Below are 25,372 nucleotides of genomic sequence, written 5' to 3' on the forward strand. Positions count from 1 at the left end.
GTGTAGGGTTTACTCCTGAGCCTTGTCTTCTCCCGAAGGTATCCCGCCAGGACGTGGAGCTTTAGGATCAGTGTTTTCGTTCTCCTAGGTGGGCACCATTCCCTGGTGGACGAGCCCCATCTGCCTCTCATTTCCCTCTACAGCACATGCAGAAAACGCTTTATTGAGTGTTGGACCCACTCTTGGTCAAGGCTGTTCTCCAATTGGAGCACTAGCAGGCCAGTGTTTCCCAGTTGTCGGTGTTTATACTACATTTTTTAAAGATTTGCCTTGAGACAGTCTTTAAACCTCTTCTGTTGACCACCAGCATTATGCTTTCCATTTTTAAGTTTGGAATAGAGTAGTTGCTTTGGAAGACGATCATCAGGCATCCTCACAGCATGACCAGTCCGACGAAGATGATGTTGAAGAATCATTGCTTCAACACTGGTGATCGTTGCTTCTTCCAGTACACTGGTATTAGTTTGTCTGTCTTCCCAAGTGATGCGTAGTATTTTTCGGAGAGACCGTTGATGGAATCTTTCTTCTTCTTTTTTTAATACAAATTTATTGAAATTTTTGGATAAAAATACATAAATAAAGAACATTACTTATATTATAACATAATTTCATCACTTCTTTGGACTCCCCCACGTCTCCCGCTCACACTTATATCGTTACAAAAAAAAAAAATTCCAAGCAAATTACCCACTTGTTTAGAATCTTATCTCCGCTCATTTAAATAAAATCTAACAATTCAATAAATTTATATTTTCCTTAATCTCGCTTATCATCAAAATCAGATCTAATTCAGTGGTAGGCCATTATTTATGATCTAGCATCCTTCTTAACATTCAACCAGATTACAATATTTTTGTAGATAAGTCTTAAATTTCCCCCAGTCCTCCTCAATCCTCTCCTCTCCCAGGTCTCGGATTCTACCAGTCATCTCGGCCAGTTGCATATAGTCCATCAGCTGCATCTGCCACTCTTCCAGCGTTGATGGAATCTTTCAAGGAGTTGGAGATGGCACACACACACACACACACACACACACGTCATATATTTCCTTATTCCGTTATTATCTTTTTAAGAATATGTTGGAAATTTAACAAAAAGTTTGCCTGTGTGCATCAAATTTAGGTGGTGTTTTGTTTTTTTTAAGGAAGCTGCTGACAACCCTGATTCTTTCAGAAACTGGTTACTATGAGATTTAAGTATAAAAACAGAGAGATGGCGCTAGTGAGTTTAGGACAGAACCCACACCGTTGCCTGGCAACGGAGACATTTCCCCCCCCCGCCCGGCAGGGGCAAAAAGCGCATGCGCCGCTCAGAGAAGCCAAGCTCAGTCACGTGGCGCCAGATTCCCCGGCAAGAGTTACTACGAGGGAAAATCAAAAGCGCGCGCGGCATCAAGGCAAGCCACGTGGCCTTTAAACGCCAATCAGCAAGCGAGAAGAGTTCCACAGACTCTGCGAAAGGTAGAGGGGAGCATAGAAAGAGGAGAAGCGGAATGGAGAGCGAAGACAATTGGATGGAGAAGAAACTTCTCGATATGGCTCCTTCCCCTTCCAGCCCCAGAAGCTGAAATCAGACATAGGAAATTTAGCTGACTTTTCCCTGACATTTCCCCCGTCAGGGAGCTGAGGGGGGGGGGGGAAAGCTCTAAACTCACCCCGGAAGCTGCCGAAAGCATACCTCTCTGGATAAAAATACGTATATAAACAAGATCGGAAATGACGTGACAGAACCCCTTATCACGTGCCTGGGCAGCGACGTCGTCAAGGTCACCCTCCTCTTCTTAAAGGGCCATGTCGCTGTGTGTGGCGCTGCTGCCTCGGAGGGGCCTGAGAGTGGCGGCGGCCGCGGCGGCCTTGGGACGGCGCAGCCTGGTGCAGGCGAGGGCCGGCCGCAGCGGAGACGGAGGAGGGAAGCGCCTGACAACAGCCGCGGGAGCCGCTACCTTGGTGGGAGGCCTCGGCCTATCAGGTGCGAGGGGCGTGGCCAGAGACGGGGGCGTGGCTTCCGTTTGTGGGCGGGGTCTGGGCAGGCAATATTGAAATAAGGGCAAGAAGGGGAAAGTTGATGTCCCAGAATGTTGCCAGGCTGCTAAAAGGGGATTTAATAAGAGCAAGAGCAATGGTTATTTATGTGCCTGTGTCAGAGCAGTTTATAGCAACTGCAGCCCATAAAATCCATATAATTAAAAGCCATATAAAAAGTTATGACCACAAATCAGGTGACAGTTGTGCAGAGATGTACAGTGGTACCTCGGGTTAAAAATGCTTCAGGTTACAGACGCTTCAGGTTACAGACTCCGCTAACCCAGAAATAGTGCTTCAGGTTAAGAACTTTGCTTCAGGATGAGAACAGAAATCGTGCTCCAGCAGCGCGGCAGCAGCAGGAGGCCCCATTAGCTAAAGTGGTGCTTCAGGTTAAGAACAGTTTCAGGTTAAGAACGGACCTCTGGAATGAATTAAGTACTTAACCCGAGGTACCACTGTATAAGATGCAGAGGAAGGGCATTGAATACCCCTGAAGACAATTTGCCTGGGAATTACATAGGCTGGAAAATTATCTAGGCAGATGTTGCAACCAGCTACCGTGGTACCTTGGGTTACATACACTTCAGGTTACATGCGCTTCAGGTTACAGACTCCGCTAACCCAGAAATTTGCTTCAGGATGAGAACAGAAATTGTGCTCCGGCGGCATGGCGGCAGCAAGAGGCCCCATTTGCTAAAGTGGTGCTTCAGGTTAAGAACGGACCTCCGGAACGAATTAAATACTTAACCCGAAATACCACTGTAATCTAATTGCCTGCATAACAGAAACATAAAGGGTTTATTGAATATATACCCTGCCCTTCCTCCCCATGCAGCTCAGGGCAGCAAAGAGAGATACAGTTTTTAAAAGCAAACAAAAACATCCTAAAGGAGGCCACAACACCCTGAAAACAGTATCAATTGAAAACATCTAAAACCAGTTAAAGTGAAAAACATTCTAAAAAGCTATTATAATGTGTTTCTGTCCAGTCATCTAAAAGTGAAAGAATGTTTAGTAGTAGTTACAGGTAGGTAGCCGTGTTGGTCTGCCGTAGTCAAAACAAAATAATAATAATAAAAAATTCCTTCCAGTAGCACCTTAAGAGACCAACAAGTTTGTTATTGGTATGAGCTTTCGGGTGCATGCATGAAAGCTCATACCAATAACAAACTTGTTGGTCTCTAAAGTGCTACTGGAAGGAATTTATTTAAATTTTGTTTCAAATGATTAGTAGTCGCATTAAGAGGTCACTATTAGTTCTTACTGATGTTTATTATTGTCAGGGACTCAGCGGGAGCGCAGGGAGGGGAGAAGATGGAGAGCGAGGGGGAGCAATCCGAGGGCAGCGTAGGAGAAGATGACAGCAGCCCGAGAGATTCCATGAGCCTCTCCAGCGAATCGGAAGATTCACAGAAGGGGGCGCCGATGGCCAGGGCAAGGGGGGACCCAAGGGGGACACCCCAGAAGCAAGGGGCCAGCGGGGACTCCCAGAGCAGCAGTTGGAAATCAGGACCAGCTTCCCCACCAGAGCGTAGTGGGGGGGAGGAGTCCCAGGTATCAGAGCCCACATATTCACCACCAGCGAGAGAAGATGAGTCAGGGTTGGCCACGCCTCCATCGGAGAGCGAGGGAACGGTCAAGAGGAAAGTTGCCGGCTGGGCGCGTGCACCAAGTTCAAATGTACAGGCGAGCGGCACAGAAGGTAGCCCGGATAGGGAACCAGGTCCTAAAGCCTGCCGGAAGGAGGGGGAAGAATCATCAGGGTCAGCGTCAGAGGAGTCCAGAAAGGATGAAACCCTAGCGGGCAGGAGGGCCCAGAGGAGAAAGGAACTTAGGAAGAGGTGGAGCAAAGCGAGAGTCTTAAACTGGTGTGGAAGGGGCGGAGACTCAGACGGGACTTCGCCGGTCTAGGCTTTAAGACGTAGAGCTGCGCGCTGCGGCTTTGAAATGGAAACTAAACCTCAATAAAGACTTTTGTACATAACGACAGCCTGGCGTTGGTCCTCTGTGAGCTGGGACCTAGAGGCAGCTCTGACAATTATTATTATAATAGAAAGGGGGTTATTGGGTTGTTTTTTGTTTTAAATTATCTATTTTGTGTTTTTTACATTGTGATTTTGTGTTGTGAACCACCCCGAGATTGACAGGTATACAAATTTAATAAATAATAAAATAATAATAATACTTACGAATGCCCTTGATGACTGTTCAGAGATTGCAAAACAGATGTCATCCCCTTAGGACCCACTCTGGCTCCTGCTAAAATGCTCCACGCTGTGAGATGATGGTCAAATGGTACACCTGCCCTCTGGGTCTGCCCTGAACTGGCTTTCTAAACTCCATCTCCCTCTTCCTGTTTCCAGCCTTTTCCCTTTTCTCCCGCCAAGCTGAGAAAGAAAAGGATTCAGCAGAAGGGCAGAGTGAGGCGAAGGAAGAAGACACCATCATTCTCTTGCTAAAGAAGGCCAAGGTGAGGTTCTGGGGCCAAACTGGGATGCGGGAATTTAATCACAGTGGGGGGGTGAGAGTCAACCCATGGGCCTTGCTGGCTGGGGCTGACAGGTGTTTGGGTTCAAAGCATGGAGGCGGGGGGCGGGGGGCAAGGGGCACCAGGTTAGCTAGACCAATGACTCTCCTATCCTGCAGTGAGTCAGCTTCTCATGGTATCTAATACTTCAAATTGTACCTGACAGAGCATAGGCTGGCCTCAACTAGAGCCAGGGCCTTTTCGGCTGCGGCTCCAATCTGGTGGAACACTCTGTCACAAGAAACTAGGGCCCTGCGGGACTTGACATCTTTCCGCAGGGCCTGCAAGACAGAGCTGTTCCACCAGGCCTTTGGTCAGGGCGCAGCCTGACCCCCCTCCTCTGGCAATCTGCACAGAATTTTGCTTATTGGTTGCCATCAATTTGATTTTAATTAATTTTTATAATGAAATGTTTTTAGAATCGTTGGATTATTTTGATTGTTGTTAGCCGCCCTGAGCCCAGCTTCGGCTGGGGAGGGCGGGATATAAATAAAATTTATTATTATTCTTATTATAGCGGGCAGCGGTATTCCTCAGTGATTTGGGTGTTGGAGAAAGATTTTCCGGTGCTAATCGGCCTAGGAAATGTCCTGTTTCCATCAGAAAGTTTTCTGAAGTTTTCTGAGCAGTGCATTCCACAGCGTGGTGTAGTGGTTAAGAGCGGTAGACTCGTAATCTGGGGAACTGGGTTCGCGTCTCTGCTCCTCCACATGCAGCTGTTGGGTGACCTTGGGCCAGTCACACTTCTCTGAAGTCTCTCAGCCCCACTCACCTCACAGAGTGTTTGTTGTGGGGGAGGAAGGGAAAGGAGAATGTTAGCCGCTTTGAGACTCCTTAAAGGGAGTGAAAGGCGGGGTATCAAATCCAAACTCTTCTTCTTCTTCTTCTATTGCATCAATATCCCACCTTTCATCCAAGCAGCTCAAAGTGGCATCTACACTTCCCTCCTCCTCCCCATTTTATCCCACAACCACCCTGTGAGGTAGGTTAGGCTGAGAGGCAGTGTTTGGCCCAACGCCACCCAGGGAGTTTCATGGCTAAGTGGGGATTCGAACCCTGATCTCCCAAGTCTTAGTCCAACACTCTAACCACTACACCATGCTGGTGTGGCCTCACATGTAAACCAGCTTGGAGCTGCTTAGGGCTTTTATGTCTTAGTACCAATACCTTGAACTTGGCTAGGTAGCAGATTGGCGGCCAGTGCAAATTGATGGTCTTCACTTGATGGTTTAAACCTGGCTTTCTCTGTTTTTGCCCCCAGCTGAGCATCATGAAAGGAGAGTTGGAAGAGGCGGAGAGGTTCCTTCACGAAGCTGCCAGGCTCTCGCACCAGTCGGACAACAAGCAAGCAATTATTTATATGTACGACACGGTGAGTCCAGGAGCTGCTTAAAACCCTGCAAGGAAGCCACACTGAATCGGAGGAACGTCTGTCCTGAGATCACAGCACAACATCTTATCGTTGTGACTGTTATGATTCGCTTCCTGTGAGGCATCCCAGAGTGATGTACGATGCAGCGAAGATGCAGTTGTACGGGTTAAAAATGTGTAAAACATTTGCACATAGAACAACAGTTAAAGGACAATCGTATAAAAACAGTTTGATGCGGCAACACTCACATACACACTGGTGGGTGAAAATACGGCTACCCATTGTGTTAAATTGGAAAATATGAGGAAGAAGCTCCATAATTATTATTATTATTATAATACATAGCTGGATAACGTGCATAAATTGTTCTGGAGTGCAACACTGAGCAGCCTTAAAACCTCAGCTTTCATTCTACAGAATCAAACGTGCACAACTTTCTAGTCCTCCTCGTTTTTCATATGGTTGAGATCTCCACTGATGGAAGCAGAGCAAAAGGACAATTTTTCCTCTTAAAACATCTAAGCAGCTCCATTTTTTTTGTCTGTTGCAGATGGCGAATTTGGCTTTCATGAGGGGTCAGCTGGATCACGTAAGTAAGTTCAAGAAGAGGCCAACCCCTGTTGCTTACAGAACAGGGAGCGCTCCCGTAAGTCCCTAGTTGTTCCTGGGACGGGTGAATCTGTGTTTGTTTTCAAGCCCTTGTGAAAATTCAGCAGAATTTTAGTGCAGTTTTAAAAATTCAAATGTAGATTTTTATATGCTTTTTTGCCTAACGTACACATATTTGCAAAGTAATTTTCCCTTACTACAATGGAGCTTTGTATACTGTATTCACAAATAAGTGTATTCTTATGCACACTTTACTGTTTGTTTTTTAAAACACATTACCTAGCCAGATAACTGCATTGCAAGGTTCAGAGAAGCGCAAATTTTAAGGAACAGATGTGTTCTGGTTCTCTGTTACGGAAACTGCAAATTATGTAGGTTCACCTTTAGACATGAACTGATTCTAGCTCTTTCCCTATCTCTTGGCTCTTTTGACCATTTCCCCCTTTTGTCCTCTCATTTCAGGCAGAAAAACTTTTCAAGGCAGCCATGAGCTACTTACTGGCTGGGGACATGAAGCAAGTAAGGATTTTTCTCTGCTAGAAACCCGTCCTGATCTGATCCCAGGTGTCTGGATTCTAGAAACGTGTAATAAGCGAGACAGAACTTTGTAGTAGTTTTGGTGGAATTGGAGGAGGAGAAAGCTAACTTGCAGATTTGATTTTTAAGAAACTTCCATTTTATTTAAGAGATTTATATAGCTGCCCTACCAAGAAAGACCACAGAGTTTACAATGTAGGAACATAACGGTACTGGGCCAGGTGAGCTGATAGTTGCACCTGGTGAGGAAAGGCTAAGCGAAGAAGGTGCTATACTGATCTAACTTCTGCCCATGCAATTCCTGGAGCACCACATCCTGAATGGGGATGGAATGGGGACATTGGACCAGGGAGAGAGAGAGGGCTGATCAGTTTTCGGATGGTGGAGCTTAGTGGCAAGGAAGTACTTCTTCATGCAGGGTAGAATCAAACTATGGAATGCAGGAGGCAGGATTAGGCCCTTCATGGAGGGATTAATATTGATGACTATAGCCCTAATGGCTTTGCTCTGCCTCTGCGGTTGGAGGCAGTTGCTGGAAGCCGTGTTGCTCTTGCGCTTGAACCCTGCTTCCTGTTTTGCCACAGGCATCTGGTTGGCCACTGTGGGAACAGGATGCTGGAGTAAATGGTCATTGGCCTGATCCAGCAGGCTTTTCCTGTGGTCTTCTTGTTGTTGTTTAGTCGTGTCCGCCTCTTCGTGACCCCTGGACCAGAGACACGCCAGGCACTCCTGTCTTCCACTGCCTCCCGCAGTTTGGTCAAACTCATGCTGGTAGCTTCGAGAACACTGTCCAACCATCTCGTCCTCCGTCGTCCCCTTCTCCTTGTGCCCTCCATCTTTCCCAGCATCAGGGTCTTTTCCAGGGAGTCTTCTCTTCTCATGAGGTGGCCAAAGTATTGGAGCCTCAGCTTCAGGATCTGTCCTTCTAGTGAGCACTCAGGGCTGATTTCCTTCAGAATGGAGACGTTTGATCTTCTTGCAGTCCATGGGACTCTCAAGAGTCTCCTCCAGCACCAGAATTCAAAAGCATCCATTCTTCGGCAATCAGCCTTCTTTGTGGTCCATCCTGTGGTCTTAGCAGTGGGGTAAACAGCAATCTTAGCTGGCTAATCTCCTGCAACCTTCCTTTCCCTTCTCCAGGATGACAACGCCATCATAGAGATGTCCCTTAAGCTGGCCAGCATCTATGCAGCACGGAATGAGTAAGTTTGTCTGTCCAGGGGGACGTGGGGGGGCAGTCGGGTTTTGTTGCACCAGCTGCATCCAGTTCCGCACCCCTGTCTTAGCATACTTCCATCATGGCCTCTGAAATTTCAGTAGCTGTTCCCTGTTCCCATGCAGGGGAAGGGGGACACAGCTCAGTGATACAGCCCCTGTCTTGCATGAATAATTGTGAGGTTAAATTCCAGGCAGCTGCAGGGAGGGCTGGGAATGTCCGCAGCCTGAAACGCTGGGTCTACTCAAGAGCAAATCTTAGCTGGAGACAGCCCGTTATTATTGACCTGCCGAATGAATTGAGGTATCTCATCGGCCAATTTATTTTTTGTTTTATTGATTTGTTAGTGCATTAAACCAAACCTTTTCCTCCAAGGAGCCCAAGGTGTGGCATGCATTGTTTGCCTCCTCCCCATTTAATCCTCACAGCAACCCTGCGAGGTAGGGGAGGCTGAGAGGGAGTGAGAGGCCAAAGGTCACTCAGCGAGCTTCATGGCCAGATTTGAACCCAGATCTCTCCCAGGTCCTAGTCCAACACTCTGAGTGCTGCACCGCACAGGCTCCACGGGTTGTTGGAACAAAAACGCACCGTATTTTTCGCTCTATAAGATGCACCAGAGCATAAGACGCACCTAGTTTTTAGAGGAGGAAAACAAGAAAAAAATATTCTGAATCTCAGAAGCCAGAACAGCAAGAGGGATCGCTGTGCAGTGAAAGCAGCAATCCCTCTTGCTGTTCTGGCTTCTGGGATAGCTGTGCAGCCTGCATTCGCTCCATAAGACGCACACACATCTCCCCTTACTTTTTAGGAGGGAAACAGTGAGTCTTATAGAGCAAAAAATACGATATTTCAGTTGTTTTACGGAATGTACAAATGCAGTTTCATTTAACCGATTTAAGTAATGTAGCCCTAAAAACACACCCTCCTCCCAAGCAGCTTAGTAGTAAGAAAACATAATGCAGCTCCCCATTTTTGGATTGTGGTGGCATCCTTCTCCTCACTTACTTTATTTTTCTTGTTTAGGGACAAGTTGGCCCTGGCTGGCTACGAGTTCTGCATTCTGACCCTGGAGGAGAAGGTCGCAAAACAAAAGGACATCCCTGTTGATGTTTTGCCAGGTATGGTGGGAAGGCAGAACAGCTGCTTTGAATGCAGAAGGTCCCGGGGGTCCAGTCCCTGATGGCATCTCCCGGTAGGGCTGGGGATGTTCCCCTGCCTGAAACTCTAGAGCAGGCATCCCCAAACGCGTAGACAATGTTCTACATCAGGGTTTCCCAAACCTGGGTCCCCAGCTGTTTTTGGAGTACAACTCCCATCATCCCAAGCGGCGGTCAGGGATGATGGGAACTGTAGTCCAAAAACAGCTGGAGACCCAAGTCTGGGAAAGCCTGTTCTTCATCGTGCATAGTTTTAGACACCTCTATCATGATCCCATTCCCTAAATACAGTGGTACCCAATACCGACACACAAATTCAGAAATATGTGTCCCCACCTCCAAAATTTGCCGTGTCCTCCTCCTACCCAATACACCCCACTGGCTCTCATCGCCACTCTCTTTCCCCCTCCTGTTCCCCACAGAGGAAGAAAAATCCAACACCCGTCTGCTCCTGGGAATGACCCTCGACTCGTACGCCCGCTACCTCCTGGCACACAGCCAGGCAGCCGCGGCCCAGAGGATGTATGAGAGGGCGCTGCAGATCTCCATGGATGTTCAAGGGGAGACACACCCCCAGGTGAGGGCGCAGCATGTGAGCAGAGCAGTTGTGTTTTGGGAGTAGAGAATACCGATCTTTCTCCGCAAACAAAGCTAAGCGTCCAGACCGTAGCTCTGGGAAAGAGCCTGCGCAATGCATTCGGGAACTTCCAGTTTTGATTCCCAGTACCTCCAGTTAAATAGGGACGCGGGTGGCGCTGTGGGTTAAACCACAGAGCCTAGGACTTGCCGATCAGAAGGTTGGCAGTTCGAATCCTCGTGACAGGGTGAGCTCCCGTTGCTCGGTCCCTGCTCCTTCCTTTTTTAAAAAATAATTTTTATTAACCGGCCAATCAAATCAAATTAAATCACATCACATAAATTCCGAATTACAAAGCCGAATTTTAAATTTTGTTGGGGGTACCCATATTTCGAGATCCGAAGGGGGATTCTGATCATCTTCTTGCTACTTCGTTAATGTCCAAATCAGTCCAAACCAATCCAAACAGAGTTCATAATTCTATCCAGTCTTATCTTGCTGTTTCCACATCACATCTTGTTCATATATTTTCTCTTTTTTCTTTATGATCTCTTCTGATAGTCTCCTTAAGCCGATAAACACCAATAATAATCCTGTGTGAATTTTCCCGTTCTTCCAATCCTCAAATCGAGATGGTTTCCATATATCATTGCCTTCATAGATAACATCGCTCTTTCCATCATTAATCTCGCAAAACTGTCGCTCTTAAGTCCCACTGAGGAGTTTCACCCACAATATAAAAACAGCTCTATTTCTCCTCTCAGACTTAAGTCCTCCGACAGAATTTCCCAATATGGCGACGGCATTTTTAACTGCGCCATTCCAAAGCTCTTATACATTCAATGCTCTTCTTAAAACATGCTTTGGTTCGAAAGTTTATCTCCACACAGCCTTAAATCCACAGCTTAAGTCCTTAAAACGACATTTCTGACTCGTGAGGGGAGGGGATTCTTGTTTAATCACATAAGGAAAGAAAGCAAAGGTTTTTTTCCCCCTCCCCCATCAGTCATTTGCCATACCGAGTCTTGGCGTATCTTCTCATGATTTCTCTTGTTCCTCCGACTCATCTTATTTTATCAGAGATCTCTTCTGTTAGCAGTCTTTACTCCCCCTTCTTCCTTGAGATATGTGCATTCCTTCATCCAAATTGTTTCTTTTGAAGTTCTTGCAGCTAGTGGCGCGGATCAGGGACGGCGTCCAGGAGCACCGGAATCCCACAGGAGGGCTTTGTGCCTAGTGCCCCCATCCCCACAAATTCAGGGGTGGTATAGGGCACAGCAGGCAAGGCAGCCCCCCCCCCCCCCAGGATATTACTCCCATCATAGCCTCCAAATTACCTCGTGTGGGTCGGAGAGATGTTATTGTCAGCCATCTTCCGATGCGCCCCCTAGTGGCCCCCCTGTCCCCGCTCCTTCCAACCTAGCAGTTCGAAAGCACGTCAAAGTGCAAGTAGATAAATAGGTACCACTCCGGCGGGAAGGTAAACGGCGTTTCCGTGCGCTGCTCTGGTTCGCCAGAAGCGGCTTAGTCCTGCTGGCCACATGACCCGGAAGCTGTAAGCCGGCTCCCTCGGCCAGTAAAGCGAGATGAGCACCGCAACCCCAGAGTCATCCGCGATTGGACCTAACGGTCAGGGGTCCCTTTACCTTTACCTCCAGTTTTAAAAAAACATAACCTGCAAGTTATCAGCTGGTGGGATCCTTGCTGGATATTCCTCTGCCTGAAACCCAGGAGAACAGCTGCCAGTCAGAAAAGAAGTAGAGCAGGACTGGCAAGGGCCGCAGTCGAGAGGCCTGGAGGGCCACACTCGGCCCCTAGCTGGCCTGAGGTTCCCCACCCCTGATGTGAGCAGATTCACTGCTGAAATGGGCCTCTGGTCACCCTTTAGATGTTATCATAGAATCATAGAGTTGGAAGAGACCACAAGGGCCATCGAGTCCAACCCCCTGCCAAGCAGGAGGGTTCTCAGAGCAGATCTGTTCTCAGAGCAGATCATGCTCTTGCTAGATAGACAAGGCAAGGCTGGTCGAAGATGGATTCCTTTTGATGAGAGATCATCCCTCCCGCTCCTTTTTCCCCCCTGACACAGACGGTGGTTCTGATGAATGATTTGGCGACGGCCCTGGATGCCCAGGGCCTCTACGAAGATGCCTACATGCGAGTAAGGAGGGCGTCAGAGCTGGCCCAGCAGACAGAGCACCCAGAGACCTACATTGTGTTGAACAACTTCGCTGGGATTCTCATGCACAAAGGTGGGTTGTAAAAGGTGGGGGGGGGGGGAGTTGAAGGACAGCAGGTGGGGTGGAATTAGCATTTAACTGGAGAGCTGTCATCAAAAACAAAGACAGTTGCCCCCCCCCCCCAAATAGTCCTCTCAATCTATTTACCTGTTTCCCAAGGCAGATAAAGATGAAGTTCTTATTTGGGCAGCACATTAAGTTGAAACTGTGGAACTCCCTCCCACTGGAGGAATCGATGGCAGCCAACTTGGATGGCTTTAAGAAAGCACTGGACAAATTCACGGAGGAGGAGAAAGCTATTGATGGCTTCTAGCCAGGATAGGCAGGCTCTGCCCCCACAGTTGGAGGCAACAAGGCTTCTGAATATCACTTGCTGGGAACCGCAGGAGGGGAGAGGGCTGCTGGGCTCCAGTCCTGCTTGCGGGTGTCCCACAATGAGCATCTGGTTGACCACCGAGAGGACAAGATCTAGCAGGCTCTTCTCATGTTCTTAAGTCAGCTTCCCAGACTACTCTGCCCTGCTTCCAGTTTCTCTCAAGTAACGCCTCTCTGCTCCTTTGGTCAAGGAGGATGCCTGTAATAACATCCTTGCACTTTTAACCATGGAATTGTAGAGTTGAAGGGAGCCCAAGGGTCCTGTAGTCCAACCCTCTGTGGTGCAGGAATCTCAGCTAAATCATCCATGACAGATGGCTGTCCAACTTCTGCTTAAAAACCTCCATTGAAGGAGAGTCCACCATCTCCCGAGGGGGATGTCCGTTCCACTGTGGAACAGCTCTTACTTTCATAAAGTTTTTTTCCTAATAATTAGTCAGAATCTCCCTTCTTGTCATTTGAATCCATTGGTTTGAGTCCTACTCTCCAGAACAGGAGAAAACAAGTTTGCTCCATTTGCTATGGGACAGTCCGTCACGTATTTGAAGATGGCTGTCATTATCTCATCTCAGTCTCCTTTTCTCCAGGCTAAAAGTACCCAGCTCCTTCAAGTGTTTCTTGTAAGGCTTAGTTTCCAGATCCTTTATCGCCTTAGTCGCCCTCCTCTGCACACCTTCCAGCTTGTCAACATCCTTCTTAAATTGTGATGCCCAGAATTGGACAGAGCATTACAGGTGTGGTCCAACCAATAATAATATAATATATTAATTTACTATTTATACCCCGCCCATCAGGCTGGCCTCCAACAAAGTATTAAAATACAGTAGTCTGTTAAACATTAAAAGCTTCCCTAAAGAGGGCTGCCTTCAGATGTCTTCTAGTAGGCTGGTTGTTCTTTGACATCTGGTGGGAGGGCGTTCCACAGGGCGGGTGCCACCGCTGAGAAGGCCCTCTGCCTGGTTCCCTGTAACTTGACCAAGGCAGAATTGAGCGGGACCATGACTTCCCTTGAGCCTCTGGTTGCGCACACTCCGGGTTACAAGCTCCGCTAACCCGGGAGTAGCTGCTCCTGGTTGCGAACTTTGCCCCAGCATGCGAGCAGAAATCGCGCAGTGGGAGGCACCATTAGCGAAAGCACAGCTAATGTTACAAGCGGCTTCCGGTTACGAACAGACCTCCGGAACGGATTCCGTTGGTAACCAGAGATACCTCTACTAGGCTTCTGTCGATGCAGCTTAGTACAGTGGTGCCCCGCAAGACGAACGCCTCGCAAGACGGAAAACCCGCTAGACGAAAGGGTTTTCCGTTTTGGAGGCGCTTCGCTAAATGAATTTCTCTATGGGCTTGCTTCGCAAGACGAAAAAATCTTGCGAGTTCCCGCGGGGTTTTTTCGCTTTTTTCGCTCTTTCCCTAAGCCGCTAAGCCGCTTATCAGCTGATCCGCTAAAAGCCGCTAAACCGCTAATAGCGCTAATCCGCTAATCCGTCAATGGGGTTGCTTCGCAAGACGAAAAAACCGCTAGACGAAGAGAATCGCGGAATGGATTCTTTTCATCTTGCGAGACAGTTATAGCTGCTTCAGGTTGTATTTTTTCGGGTTACGGACCGCCGAAACCCAGAAGTACCAGAACGGGTTACTTCCGGGTTTTGGCGGTCGCGCATGCGCAGAAGCGCCGAATCACAACCCGCGCGTGCACAGACACTGGTTGTGAACGCTGCAGGTTGTGAACATGCATCCCACACAGATCACATTCGCAACCCGAGCATCCACTGTATCTGCAACCAAAATCACATTTTCCAGTCTCCAGTTGCCTCAGTTTCCGGCAGACTTTGAACATAAATTGCATCATAGGAGAAAATTGTGTTTCTGTCACGGGGGTACTTACCTCATTTGCTTCCCTGCCCCCCCCCCCCACTTCTCTCCCACAAAACGCAGAAGAGTATTCATCGGCGAAAGCTGTCTACAAAGAAGCCCTGCAGAAGGCAGAGGCAGCTGGAGACGGGGCTTCCGTCAGACACATCCGGAAAGAGCTGGCTGAGCTTGCCAGGCGGCAGAGGAAGGGGCCAGTCTCTACGGCCAGTTCCTCAGGAGGAGAACAGAAGTGATGGAGGCAGAGCAGGAGGGAGATGGTGGTGCAAGCGTCGCTGCAAAACCCTCAGAAGCCCAGCGTCTCCCTTTGCGCGGCAAGGACAGGTGTGTTGCGGGAAACGCAAGGCGACCCCATGAAGAATCCCTGGTAAAAAGGTCAAGAAAGGTCAGTGGGTGGGAGACCCCAGGAGGCTGGTGTGAGGTTGTGCCACCGAAATATACGATGCGGGCAGGCGTCTCTGTAAATCTCTGGGCTGGGAAAGGAGACGAAAAGCTACGCTTTGCATCCCAAAACTGAATAAAGATGAATGCAGCTTAAGGGTGGATCTTTAAAAAGAAAGAAAGAAGAGAGTCGACAACATTTACTCTGAGGATTTAAGAGGGCTGGCACTGGCCCACTGGAGAGGGGGCGGGTGTTTAATCGGGATGAAGGGCTCTGGGGAAAAAGAAAGTGGGTGGCGGAATGGGAGAATTTGTTTCCCTTTCCATTTCTTCCTCTTCCTTCCCCAACCCCAGCGGTTCAGAGGAGCTGGTGGGAGCCAGTTCAACTCCTGGGAAAGGGACACACAGTTCGCTTGGCCTGATCCAGCACGCTTTTCTTAGGACCTGGGTACACTTCCCAGCAGCTCCAGGTAGGGCTCCCTTAGGAGACCTGGCAAGATGCTGCCAGTCAGTGCCAGCAGTACTGGTGCAGATGGACCCCTGGGTCTGACTCTGTCACAAGCCAGCTTCTGCTCTCTCTTCCTTTGCCTCTGCTCTTCCCCATCTGGTGGTAAGGACTGGGTAAGGATGGAAGAATCTTGTTTTGGGTTGCCTGCCTCTCCTGACCAGCCCTCCACAACAGTGGCCTTCCTGCTGGTCAGACTTCAGGACTCCCCTAAACCTAGAGCTACAGGGGAGAAGCACCCCCATGAAGCAGGGCGACAAGAGAGCCACTCGTGCTAACAGGGCAATGTGTATGGTAAAGGTAAAGGGACCCCTGACCGTTAGATCCAGTCGCGGACGACTCGGGGGTTGTGGCGCTCAGCTCGCTTTATTAGCCAAGGGAGCCGGCTTACAGCTTCTGGGTCATGTGGCCAGCATGATGAAGCCGCTTCTGGCGAACCAGAGCAGCACACGGAAACGCCGTTTACCTTCCTGCCGGAGGTGTACCTATTTATCTACTTGCACTTTGACGTGCTTTCGAATTGCTAGGTTGGCAGGAGCAGGGACCGAACAACAGGAGCTCACCCGTTGCGGGGATTCGAACCGCTGACCTTCTGATCAGCAAGCCCAAAGCTTTGTGGTTTAACCTACAGCGCCACCCACATCCCTTACATCTTGCTTGCTGTATTCTCTATGAAATCGCGTAATCCTCTTTTGAAGCCATTCAAGTCAGTGGCCGTCACTGCCTGCTGCAGCAGTGAGTTCCACAGTTCAACTATGAGCTGCACAAAGCACTATTTCCTTTTATCCACCCCGAATCTTCCGACAAAATTGGGAGAAGGGAAAAATACTTCCAGCAGAACCACAGGTTTCCACCCCAGCCACCCACACCCTGTGCGCCCCAGGAATGGAATTTAAAGAAGACAAAACTCACCCAGAGCCTTCTGATTTGGGGAAACAAATTTACTAGGGCTGCCCGTCAAAGCAACAAGTGGGGTGGTTTGTTTTTTTTCCTTTTAAAAACAACAGACAATGTTGAAGCAAGAGAATTATTGGGACCGGGGCAGGCTGTGCCATTCAAGCAGTTCAGTGTGTGGCCGGCGAGGGAACACCCTCGCCATGTCTGAGTTATCGGGGAGCGAGAGAAGGGAGCTTCACCATTATGTACCCATGCAATAAAAGTATTTTCACAGTGTTGCCAAACAGAAACCCAACTGTATGGGGAAAGAAAATTTACAGCGTGGCAGAATCATTAAAAAGACCTCCTCACCTGCCAGAGGGCCAGGGTTGGTTTGTATTAAAAATAAAAAATAAATGTACAGGATTCATTAAATGGGGTCAGTTTTTTTTTAAAAAAAGTTTTCCCACAAGGTGTTGAACAACCACAGAAAAGGGGTGGGGTGGGGAAATCCCTAGAATTAGGTGGGGGGGAGAGGAAAGATAGTTTGGTGCTACTTGCAAGAAGTAGCTCTATGCAGATCAAGCAAGGATGGGACGCGGAGGGGAACTTAGGGGTGTGAGCCTGGTTGGGGGACATGTTGACTGTGGTTGCCCCTCAAAACCGGAGCTCACAGGCAGGAGATGTCCTGGGCTGTATCGCGTGCTCAAAATATTATACCCTTTGATAAAACACTTTCCTTAAAAATAAAAAGATAAAATGACCCCAAAAACATTTATGCAATGATTTGATTGAACAAAAGCACACCAGATACCTAGCAACAGAGCTGGGACAGGGGAGTGTGGAAAGGGGGGGAGGACACAGCAGGAAAAAAAAGTTACCTCTATTTACATAAGAATGATTTTTTTTCCTTAAGGAGACATTATGTTAGGCTTTTTCTCTTTACAAATAAAAGTTGTTGCTCAGGAATAGGTCCTTTTTTCCTTCCTTTCCGTTCCTTTCCTCTTTCTCTTTTTTTAAAAAAACAAACAAAACCTCTTTACATATTTATCTTCAGGGCACTGAGCCTCCCCTTGCTCACGTAGGCTTGCGTAGAAAGGGAGTCTTGATAAAAATAAACCCCCCCCCCACAAAACCGGCTCCTGTAACTCCTTCATCTTCCAAGGTCCCGGCTCTCGCTTGCAAAGTCTTTGGTGGGGGGGGGGGGGGGACGTGTCATTTTAAAAACAAAAAGCGCAACCCAACAGCTTCCAACGCAGAAACGAAGTTTCTTTTATAAAAGGGTCCTTCCCCTCTCCTCCCCGGGCCGCCTCCTCCTCCTGGTTCAGTCGTCGCTGTCCGAAAGCGTCTCGTACTGGGCGGACAGGAGGGGTGCCGGCTCCCGCTCCCATATCCGGTTGGGCTGGTGGGAGGCGGCCTGGCTGACCGAGGGAGGGGCGCAGGCGATGGATGTTGGAGGGGTGCTGCTCAACATGCGCATGGTCAGAGGGTTGTATGGGAACTGCGTGGATCCTGGAGGGTCAAGGTGTTTTTTTTGGGGGGGGGAGGGAAAAGAGAAGAAGAAGAAGAAATGAGGGGTTGAAATATTGTCGCAAGTCCTATCAGCCTGTGCACAGAGCCCCCAGCCCAGTCCTGCATTTTGGGTCAAACACATTCCAACCCAGGGTTGACTAGATTCTAGAGGAATTGAATGTTAGATTAGGAGGTTAAACCTGAACTACTACCCTGTGCAACTGGTGGGAGACAAGATCTTGTGGCATCAGCTACTGTGAGGTTCACAAATCCTTCCCCCTCCAGGTGGTTCTCAATAGAGTCCTCCGAGCTCTGCTGCAGGAGACCCACTGGTTGTCTACCTGAACAGAATTGCGTAAGGCAAGGGTGCCCAAACTTTGTTCAAAGAGGGCCAGACTTGATGAAGTGCACAAAGTTGTTAACCTTTTTTAAGGATTGAAGTTGTTGAGCTTTTTGAGCTTCTGGGGGGATTTTACCCCCAGGAAATATTCCAACCAGCGGGCTGGATTAGGCGCCCCCCCCCATGGGCTTTGGACATGCCAGGCGTAAGAGAATACCGGATCAGACCAATGGCCTCTTTAGTCCATCCTCCAGCTCTCAGTGGCTGGCCAGTGAAACCCACAAGCAGGATCTGAACCCAATAGCTGATCTCTCCTCTGGCGGTTTCCAGCTACAGTCGTACCTTGGAAGTCGAACGGAATCCGTTCCAGAAGTCTGTTCGACTTCCAAAACGTTCGGAAACCAAGGTGCGGCTTCCGGAAGCCTTGTCGGATGTTTGGGTTCCAAAGAACGTTCGCAAACCGGAACACTCACTTCCGGGTTTGTGGCATTCGAGAGCCAAAACGTTCGACTTGCAAGGTGTTTGGGATCCAAGGTACGACTGTACTGGGATTTAGAAGCATGGCTGCCTCCAGCTGTGGGAGCAGAGCACAGCCATTGCGGCTTGGTAGCCAAGGACAGTCCTTTCCTCCTCCATGAATAGGCCTTTCCTCCCTGTGAGGCTCGTTTGACATCATCAAGCCACTGGCATTATTGGCCTGCACCTGGGGATCACCCTGTCCCAATATATTTATTGACTGTTTCTGTTTCGCGAAACTTATATGGCACTTGATTGTAAGGACAGCAGAACATCCTATCCCTTCCAATCTAATTGTGATTTCGTTCTGGTTATATGCCACCCCTCTTTTCTTTCATTGGAGTATCCCAACAGGTCGATCGCTATCTACTGGTAGATCCCTGCGAGGTTTTGGTAGATCGCAGTTGATCTCTGCCTCCCTTTCCTTAGCATCGCTAAAACTGACTCCTGCCACGCCCCCTCGCCCTGCCCTCCATTGTTGTATGATCTCTGGAAGGGAAGACGGAGCTTTCTCTGTGCTGCTGTTTTGATCCACAGCGATCTTTTTGTGAGTGACTTTACCCCTTTGTCCCTTGCCTTTAACCCCCCCCCCATGAAGCTCCCCCCCCAAAAGCTGGTTTTTAACCCCTAAAAAACGGGGCTTTTCTCCTCCCTAAATAAGTTCAACAACTTTGAGCTGAACCCCACCCCCCAAAATGGGGGCAGATCACTGCCAGTTTTTAATTCTGAAAGTAGATCACAGTCTCTCAAGAATTGGCCACCCTTGTATCCTTTTCCCATTTGCCGTTTTAACATGGTTTGGTGGCTAAGCTGCTCTGTTTTCTTTCAATGGCATATCCATGCCGGACTCCTGTCTGAATGCTGGGGAGCCAATAATGTTAGTCCGTGTTGACAACACTAAGCCGATGGCCCACGGTCTGACTCTGCCTAAGGCAGCTTCCTGTGGCTCTGTTTAAAGGAGCTCTCCATTCAGAACGACGAGGACTGCAAACTTGGCTTTTCATTTTAAGGAAAGAGCTGCAGCTTACTGGAAAGGAAAGCTGCCTTGCTAGGTGGACTGGTGGCCTAAAGAAGCTGCCTAATTTGCTTTGATTTACGCCAGGGGTCAGCAAACTTTTTCAGCAGGGGGCCGGTCCACTGTCCCACCTTGTTGGGGGGGGGGGCGGATTACTTATTTTGGGGGGGAATGAACAAATTCCTATGCCCCACAAATAATCCAGAGATGCATTTTAAATAAAAGGACACATTCTAAAAACACGCTGATTCCTGGACTGTCCGCTGGCCGGATTGAGAAGGCGATTGGGCCTTAGCTTGCCTACCCATGCTTTAAGCGAACAAATAAAAACAGCCCTCTGGAAGATCTTGCCACCCGCAGCAAGCACTTCCCCGTGGCGCTCACGACTGGCCTGGCTCACCTGTGGAGGAGGGCCGGTCTTCCCACGACCACACCGGCGTCTGCCTGTGGTAGTCCCCTTCCGAGTGCACCGACGAGACCGACGAGGGCCGCTCCGTCCCCAAGTAGCCTTGCCCGGGGATCGGAGACTTGGACTTCCTGCTGCCCGATTTCCCCATCAGCTTTTGCTTGCTGACACCACCTGAAAAAAAAAGGAAAGGTGGAAGGAGGGATGCCAGGGCCTCTTCCGCGCCCTCGGACAGAGACTGCCCAGTTCTCTGCAACAGAGGGGGGGGCCTTCATGTGGGGCGAGAATGGGAGACGGGCTGCTGCGTGGGCAGCGGGACTTGGTTTCAAAAGTTGCATTCAAATGGTTTTTATAAAGGAATGCAAGAAATGTCCGGCTGGATCAGGCCAAGGGGGGCCCATCTGGTCCAGCAGCCTGTTCTCACAGTAGCCAACCAGTTGCCATCTTTGGCTACATGCTGCCTTCACTGAAGGCATAGCATCGTAGAGTTGGAAGGGGTTCCGAGGGTCATCTAGACCAACCCCCTGCAAGGCAGGAATCTCAACTAAAACATCCATGACAGAGGGCCATCCAACCTCTGCATAAAAACCTCCAAGGAAGGAGAGCCCAACTCCCAAGGGAGACCGTCTCACTGTCAAACAGCTCCTATTGTCAGAAAGTTCCTCCAGATGTTTTGTCGGAATCTCCTTTCTTGTTACTTGAAGCCACGGGTTCAAGTCCTACCCTCCAGAGTGGAGAAAATAAGCTTGCCCCATCTTCCATGTGACAGCCCTTGAGATATCTGGAGAGGGCTATCGTATCTCCTCTCACTCTCTTCTTTTCTATGCTAAACACCCCCAGCTCCTTCAACCGTTCCTCATCAGGCTTGCTTTCCAGACCCTTGATCATCTTGGTTGCCCTCCTCTGCACCTTCCGGCTTGTCAACATCCTTCTTAAATTGTGGTGCCCAGAACTGGACACAGGGCTCCAGCTGTGGTCTGACCAAGGCAGAATAGAATGGTCCTATTACTTCCCTTGATCTAGACTCTATACTTCAGTTGATGCAGTCTTGAATAACATTAGCTTATTTTTTGCTGCTGCATCACATTATTTAGGGAATCTTTTAACGTTTAATAGACTATTGTATTTTAATATTCTGTTGGAAGCTGCCCAGAGTGGCTGGGGAAACCCAGCCAGATGGGCGGGGTATAAATAATAAATTATTATTATTATTATTATTATTATTATTATTATTATTATTATTATTATTAATTTACTCGTGTTCAGCTTGCGGTCTACAAAGACCCCTAGATCCTTTTCACGTGGAAGCCAGGTGCCCCCATCTTACATTTGTGCATCTGATTCTTCCTGCCTAAGGTAAAGGGTAAAGGGACCCCTGACCATTAGGTCTAGTCGTGGCTGACTCTGGGGTTGCGGTGCTCATCTCGCTTTATTGGCCGAGGGAGCCGGCATACAGCTTCCGGGTCATGTGGCCAGCAGGACTAAGCCGCTTCTGGCGAACCAGAGCAGCGCACAGAAACGCCATTTACCTTCCCACTGGAGCAGTACCTATTTATCTACTTGCACTTTGAGGTGCTTTCGAACTAGGTGGGCAGGAGCAGGGACCGAGCAACGGGAGCTCACCCCGTCGCGGGGATTCGAACCGCCGACCTTCTGATCAGCAAGTCCTAGGCTCTGTGGTTTAACTCACAGCGCCACCCGTGAAGTCAATTGGAGATTGAGGGTATGTGACATAAATGAATGTTAAGGCGAGTCCTGCTGGATCAGGCCAAAGGGGGCCCATTTGGTACAGAATCCTGTTCTCGCAGCGGCAGATTCCCTCAAGCAGGACCAAGCGTAAGAACAACTCTCCCCTCCTGTGGTTCGTAGCAACTGGAGCTCGAAGGAAGCATTGCCTGCCTGCAACCATGAAGCCGCAAAACTTGCGTATGAAGGACCTGCTGTGCCCATGCAGCCGCCGCAAGCTTCCCCCCAAGCGTGCTGCAGCCGCCCTTACCTGGGTTGGGGGAAGGGTTGGCGTCTTCCCTCCGGAGATCGCTGTTGGCTGCCAGAGAGGGGTTGGAGCCCGCAGAGACCAGTCCCATGGGCTGGGCCATGACGATGGCGTGGTCCTCCCCTTTGTCGTCAAAGTTGCCCATCAGGGCCTTGCGGATGATGTCCTCCAGGCCCAGGTTGCTGGCAGGATCTGCAAAGGAATGACCTCGAGCACTGACTGGACCTGGAAGGAGGAAAGAGAGATGGGGATGGAAGAAGAGGAGGAGGAGACAGGAAGGAGAAGGAGAGGCAGTTTTCAAGAGGGGGAGAGAAAGTGGGGAGAGGGAGAGAGAAGGAAAATGGTGAGTACAGTTGATGCAGTGCTCCAAAGCAGGGGTCAGCAAACTTTTCCAGCAGGGGGCCGGTCCACTGCCCCTCAGACCTTGTGGGGGGCTGGACTATATTTTGGAAAAAAAAAAGAACGAATTCCTATGCCCCACAAATAACCCAGAGGTGCATTTTAAGTAAAAGCACACATTCTACTCATGTAAAAACACCAGGCAGGCCCCACAAAAAACCCAGAGATTCATTTAAAATAAAAGGATTTTAAGTAAAAGCACACATTCTACTCATGTAAAAACATGCTGATTCCCAGACCGTCCACGGGCCGGATTTAGAAGGCGACTGGGCCAGATCCGGCCCCTCAGGCCTTAGTTTGCCTACCCCTGCTCCAAAGCTTTAGTTTGCAAACTGTGAAGCAGCTGAAAAAATCCACCGTGCCAGCGACTGACAGTAAGAGCGCTGTTTTGGTTGCAAAATAATCAAGGCTTGCCGCATGCAAGGCTGCTAATGTGTGCATTGAAAACGCAAGAGCAAAGGGATTTACATGGGCGCCAGACTGAGAGACATCCCTCCATGACACCTTGCATGATCACCTCACCAATTCCTCAGGAATTAAAAATTCCCCCATCCCCTGGTGGGACCTACAGACCTAGGAATGTTTCAGGCCCTGTTTCCCGGTTGATGAAATGCAAGTGACTTAGCTGTGCTTCCTGCACTGCAGGGGGTTGGACTCGATGACCTTTGGGAGTCCCAGCACTACAATTCCATGACTGTTGAGCTCACTGATGTGGACAAGTTGTTTTTAAAAAAGTGAATGTGGCTGCAATGTAACAATCCCATACAAAGTGTCAGCAGCTACCTCTGTAGCTTCCTGCCCTTATTGTGGCAGGATCGTTGCTGCGTCTATTTAAGGTTCTAGACCTCATCGTTTCAATTTCTGAGGTTTCTCCCCACACGCAAACATTTCCTAAAATGCTGTGAAGGCAACATCCAAACTCTCAGTTTATCTCGGGCTCCACTGTGAGAGCAGCTTTGTCGCCCAACAGCAGCTCAAGACTGCGGTAAGGAAGAGGGACCCTCCTCTGTCCCACGACTCACTGGGTGCTTTCAAGGAAGGCTCACCTGAGGTAGTGACCGCGGGCAAGTTAAAGATTTCAGTCCCTGGCTGAGCGGCAGCTGTTGAAAAAGAGAGACACAAAACACACGTCCCAGTTAGAGTCAACTTGGGCAAATTCAAACATGTCCTCATCCAAATGAGATTCTCTTCAATTCCTCTGCCCTGCAGGGATAAGGAAGCTTTTTGAACTCAAGGGCTGGATTCCTTCTGGGACCACAGTGGGGAGGGGGCGGAGCCAGAGGCAAAAAGTGGGCGGAGCGACAGATGTGGCTTTTACCCTATCTCTGCACCAGGAGTGAGTATCAGCCATTCCCCAGCATAGCTGCAGCTGATGGGATTGGTAGTCCAAAATGTCTGGAGGGCACCGGGTTGAGGAAGAGTGGGTGGAATGGCCCAGATGCCTCCAAATGCAAAGATGAGGCTGAAAGTCGACTGAAAGGAGGAGGTGAGGATAGAACAGCAACTCACACAGAGAGACAGACAGGGAGTCCCTTGCCCAGGAGAGCGCTTTGGGAGTAATCCTGGCAGCCATTAATGAAGGAATCAATCTATTTCATCAGGGCCAAACGAGGATATCTTGGACTGCACTCAGGAAACACACAGTGGCTGGGGAATTATTTCTGAGAAAAGGAAAAGGCAAGCAAAAGGAGATCCTTCGTTACCCATGTCATTGTCGCCTCCCCCACAGGAGTTCAGCTTGCGGAAGATCTCCTGCTTCTTCGACATCACCATTGGCGAGGTGCTCTCCAGCTTAGTGAAGAACGAAGGCAAGTAGCTCATGCTCCCCGGAGAACGAGAGTCCGTCCTGCGGAAAATGAAGGGTTGAGAACGGACGCAGAAAGAAAACGGGCGATACTTTAAGAAGAAAACACCCCCAGGCATACACGTGTTTCTCACTATCTTGACACTCGCTACATGAAAATCTGCTTATTTGAACACGGTGGATTAGCACCCAGAACCTTGCTCCAGGAATGGCTGATTCAGGTATCAGCCTTAAAGTTTATCTCCTTCCTTGCTTGTGTTTTGCTGGTTGATGGCAGCCGTTTCGGGCAGAAACAACAGAGGAAAGGCAGAAGGGACAAATCACGCATTAGAAATTTCCCCAAAGGAAATAAGGGAAGTCGCCAGTTCGTTATGCGAACGCTCGCCTGACGAATGATTTCACAGAGATGGGCTGTGTTCCGATAGCAGGACCTGCACATGCGTTTTAACAGGCTTATTAGAGCTACCTTTCTGCCAAACTCTTGCATCAGAAATTTCTATCAGGGCACCTTGGGCTCTGTGTGCGCCTGTCAATCTCAAGACCACACGCAAGCAACATAATGGACAGACACGAATGAGAAACTGCTGTGATGCCCGTCTTGTGTACCTCTGTTCCGAAGGCTCGGATCGCTGGGAGAGTAATATGAGGCTGTCTTGCTTCTCGTGAGCCGCCGGGGCCTGGGGGGGCGAGATCGGTTCGTATGACTCGGAGGAAACGTGGCTCCTCTCTGGGGACTTTCCAAGCCTAGCGAGGTTGCGGGGCAAGAAACGTACAAAAGCAGATCAAATTATAAACACGCAGAAATCTTCTCCTGGTCTCCCTGCCCCAAACTTTCGAGGAGGGAGGCTGAGGTTAAACTGTACAAGCCGGTGAGAAGAGTTAGAGAGGCCATTTATATGCAGGGTCTTGTAAAAGGAGAGGGGTCAGACTGAACCCTGCCCAAAGGCCTGGTGGAACAGCTCCATCTTGCAGGCCCTGCGGAAAGTTGTCAAGTCCTGCAGGGCCCTGGTCTCTTGCGACAGAGTGTTCCGCCAGGCCGGGGCCACGGCAGAAAAGGCCCTGGCTCTGGTCGAGGCCAGTCTAACCTCCTTGAGGCCCGGGACCTCCAAGATGTTATTGTTT

At 49.3% G+C, this 25,372-nt stretch overlaps 3 protein-coding genes across 6 annotated transcripts in view; 1 reads left to right on the plus strand and 2 right to left on the minus strand.

Annotated features, from left to right (window-relative positions):
- Positions 1-1,819, minus strand: part of ZSWIM7 (zinc finger SWIM-type containing 7) — a 19,215-nt gene extending 17,396 nt beyond the window's left edge. Inside the window, exon 1 of one of the 2 annotated variants that reach the window (XM_079955931.1) lies at positions 1,745-1,819. The gene's annotated coding sequence lies outside the window, so the exon portion shown is untranslated. Of the gene's footprint in view, positions 1-1,654 lie in introns of both variants that reach the window. The other variant, XM_079955930.1, reaches the window with a different exon arrangement.
- TTC19 (tetratricopeptide repeat domain 19) lies at positions 1,791-16,711 on the plus strand (the record flags this gene model as incomplete). The annotated part of the gene is made up of 10 exons (XM_079955784.1): positions 1,791-1,968; positions 4,388-4,494; positions 5,813-5,923; positions 6,474-6,512; positions 6,995-7,051; positions 8,210-8,271; positions 9,309-9,403; positions 9,865-10,019; positions 12,109-12,271; positions 14,570-16,711. 10 exons carry the CDS (start codon positions 1,791-1,793, stop codon positions 14,737-14,739), a joined length of 1,137 nt encoding a protein of 378 aa, XP_079811910.1. The 3' UTR covers positions 14,740-16,711.
- The window catches only part of NCOR1 (nuclear receptor corepressor 1), a 110,825-nt gene continuing 101,768 nt past the window's right edge, over positions 16,316-25,372 (minus strand). For all 3 annotated transcript variants that reach the window (XM_079955339.1, XM_079955340.1, XM_079955338.1), the window contains 6 exons: positions 24,857-24,994; positions 24,150-24,292; positions 23,493-23,546; positions 22,051-22,272; positions 20,049-20,228; positions 16,316-17,777 (listed from right to left, as the gene is read on the minus strand). In XM_079955339.1, the coding sequence (XP_079811465.1) occupies positions 17,590-17,777; positions 20,049-20,228; positions 22,051-22,272; positions 23,493-23,546; positions 24,150-24,292; positions 24,857-24,994 (925 nt within the window). In that variant the 3' untranslated portion in view covers positions 16,316-17,589. The remainder of the gene's footprint in view (positions 17,778-20,048; positions 20,229-22,050; positions 22,273-23,492; positions 23,547-24,149; positions 24,293-24,856; positions 24,995-25,372) is intronic.

The sequence above is a fragment of the Podarcis cretensis genome (assembly GCF_951804945.1).
Source record: "Podarcis cretensis genome assembly, chromosome: 15".
In the NCBI taxonomy this organism is placed as follows: domain Eukaryota; kingdom Metazoa; phylum Chordata; class Lepidosauria; order Squamata; family Lacertidae; genus Podarcis; species Podarcis cretensis.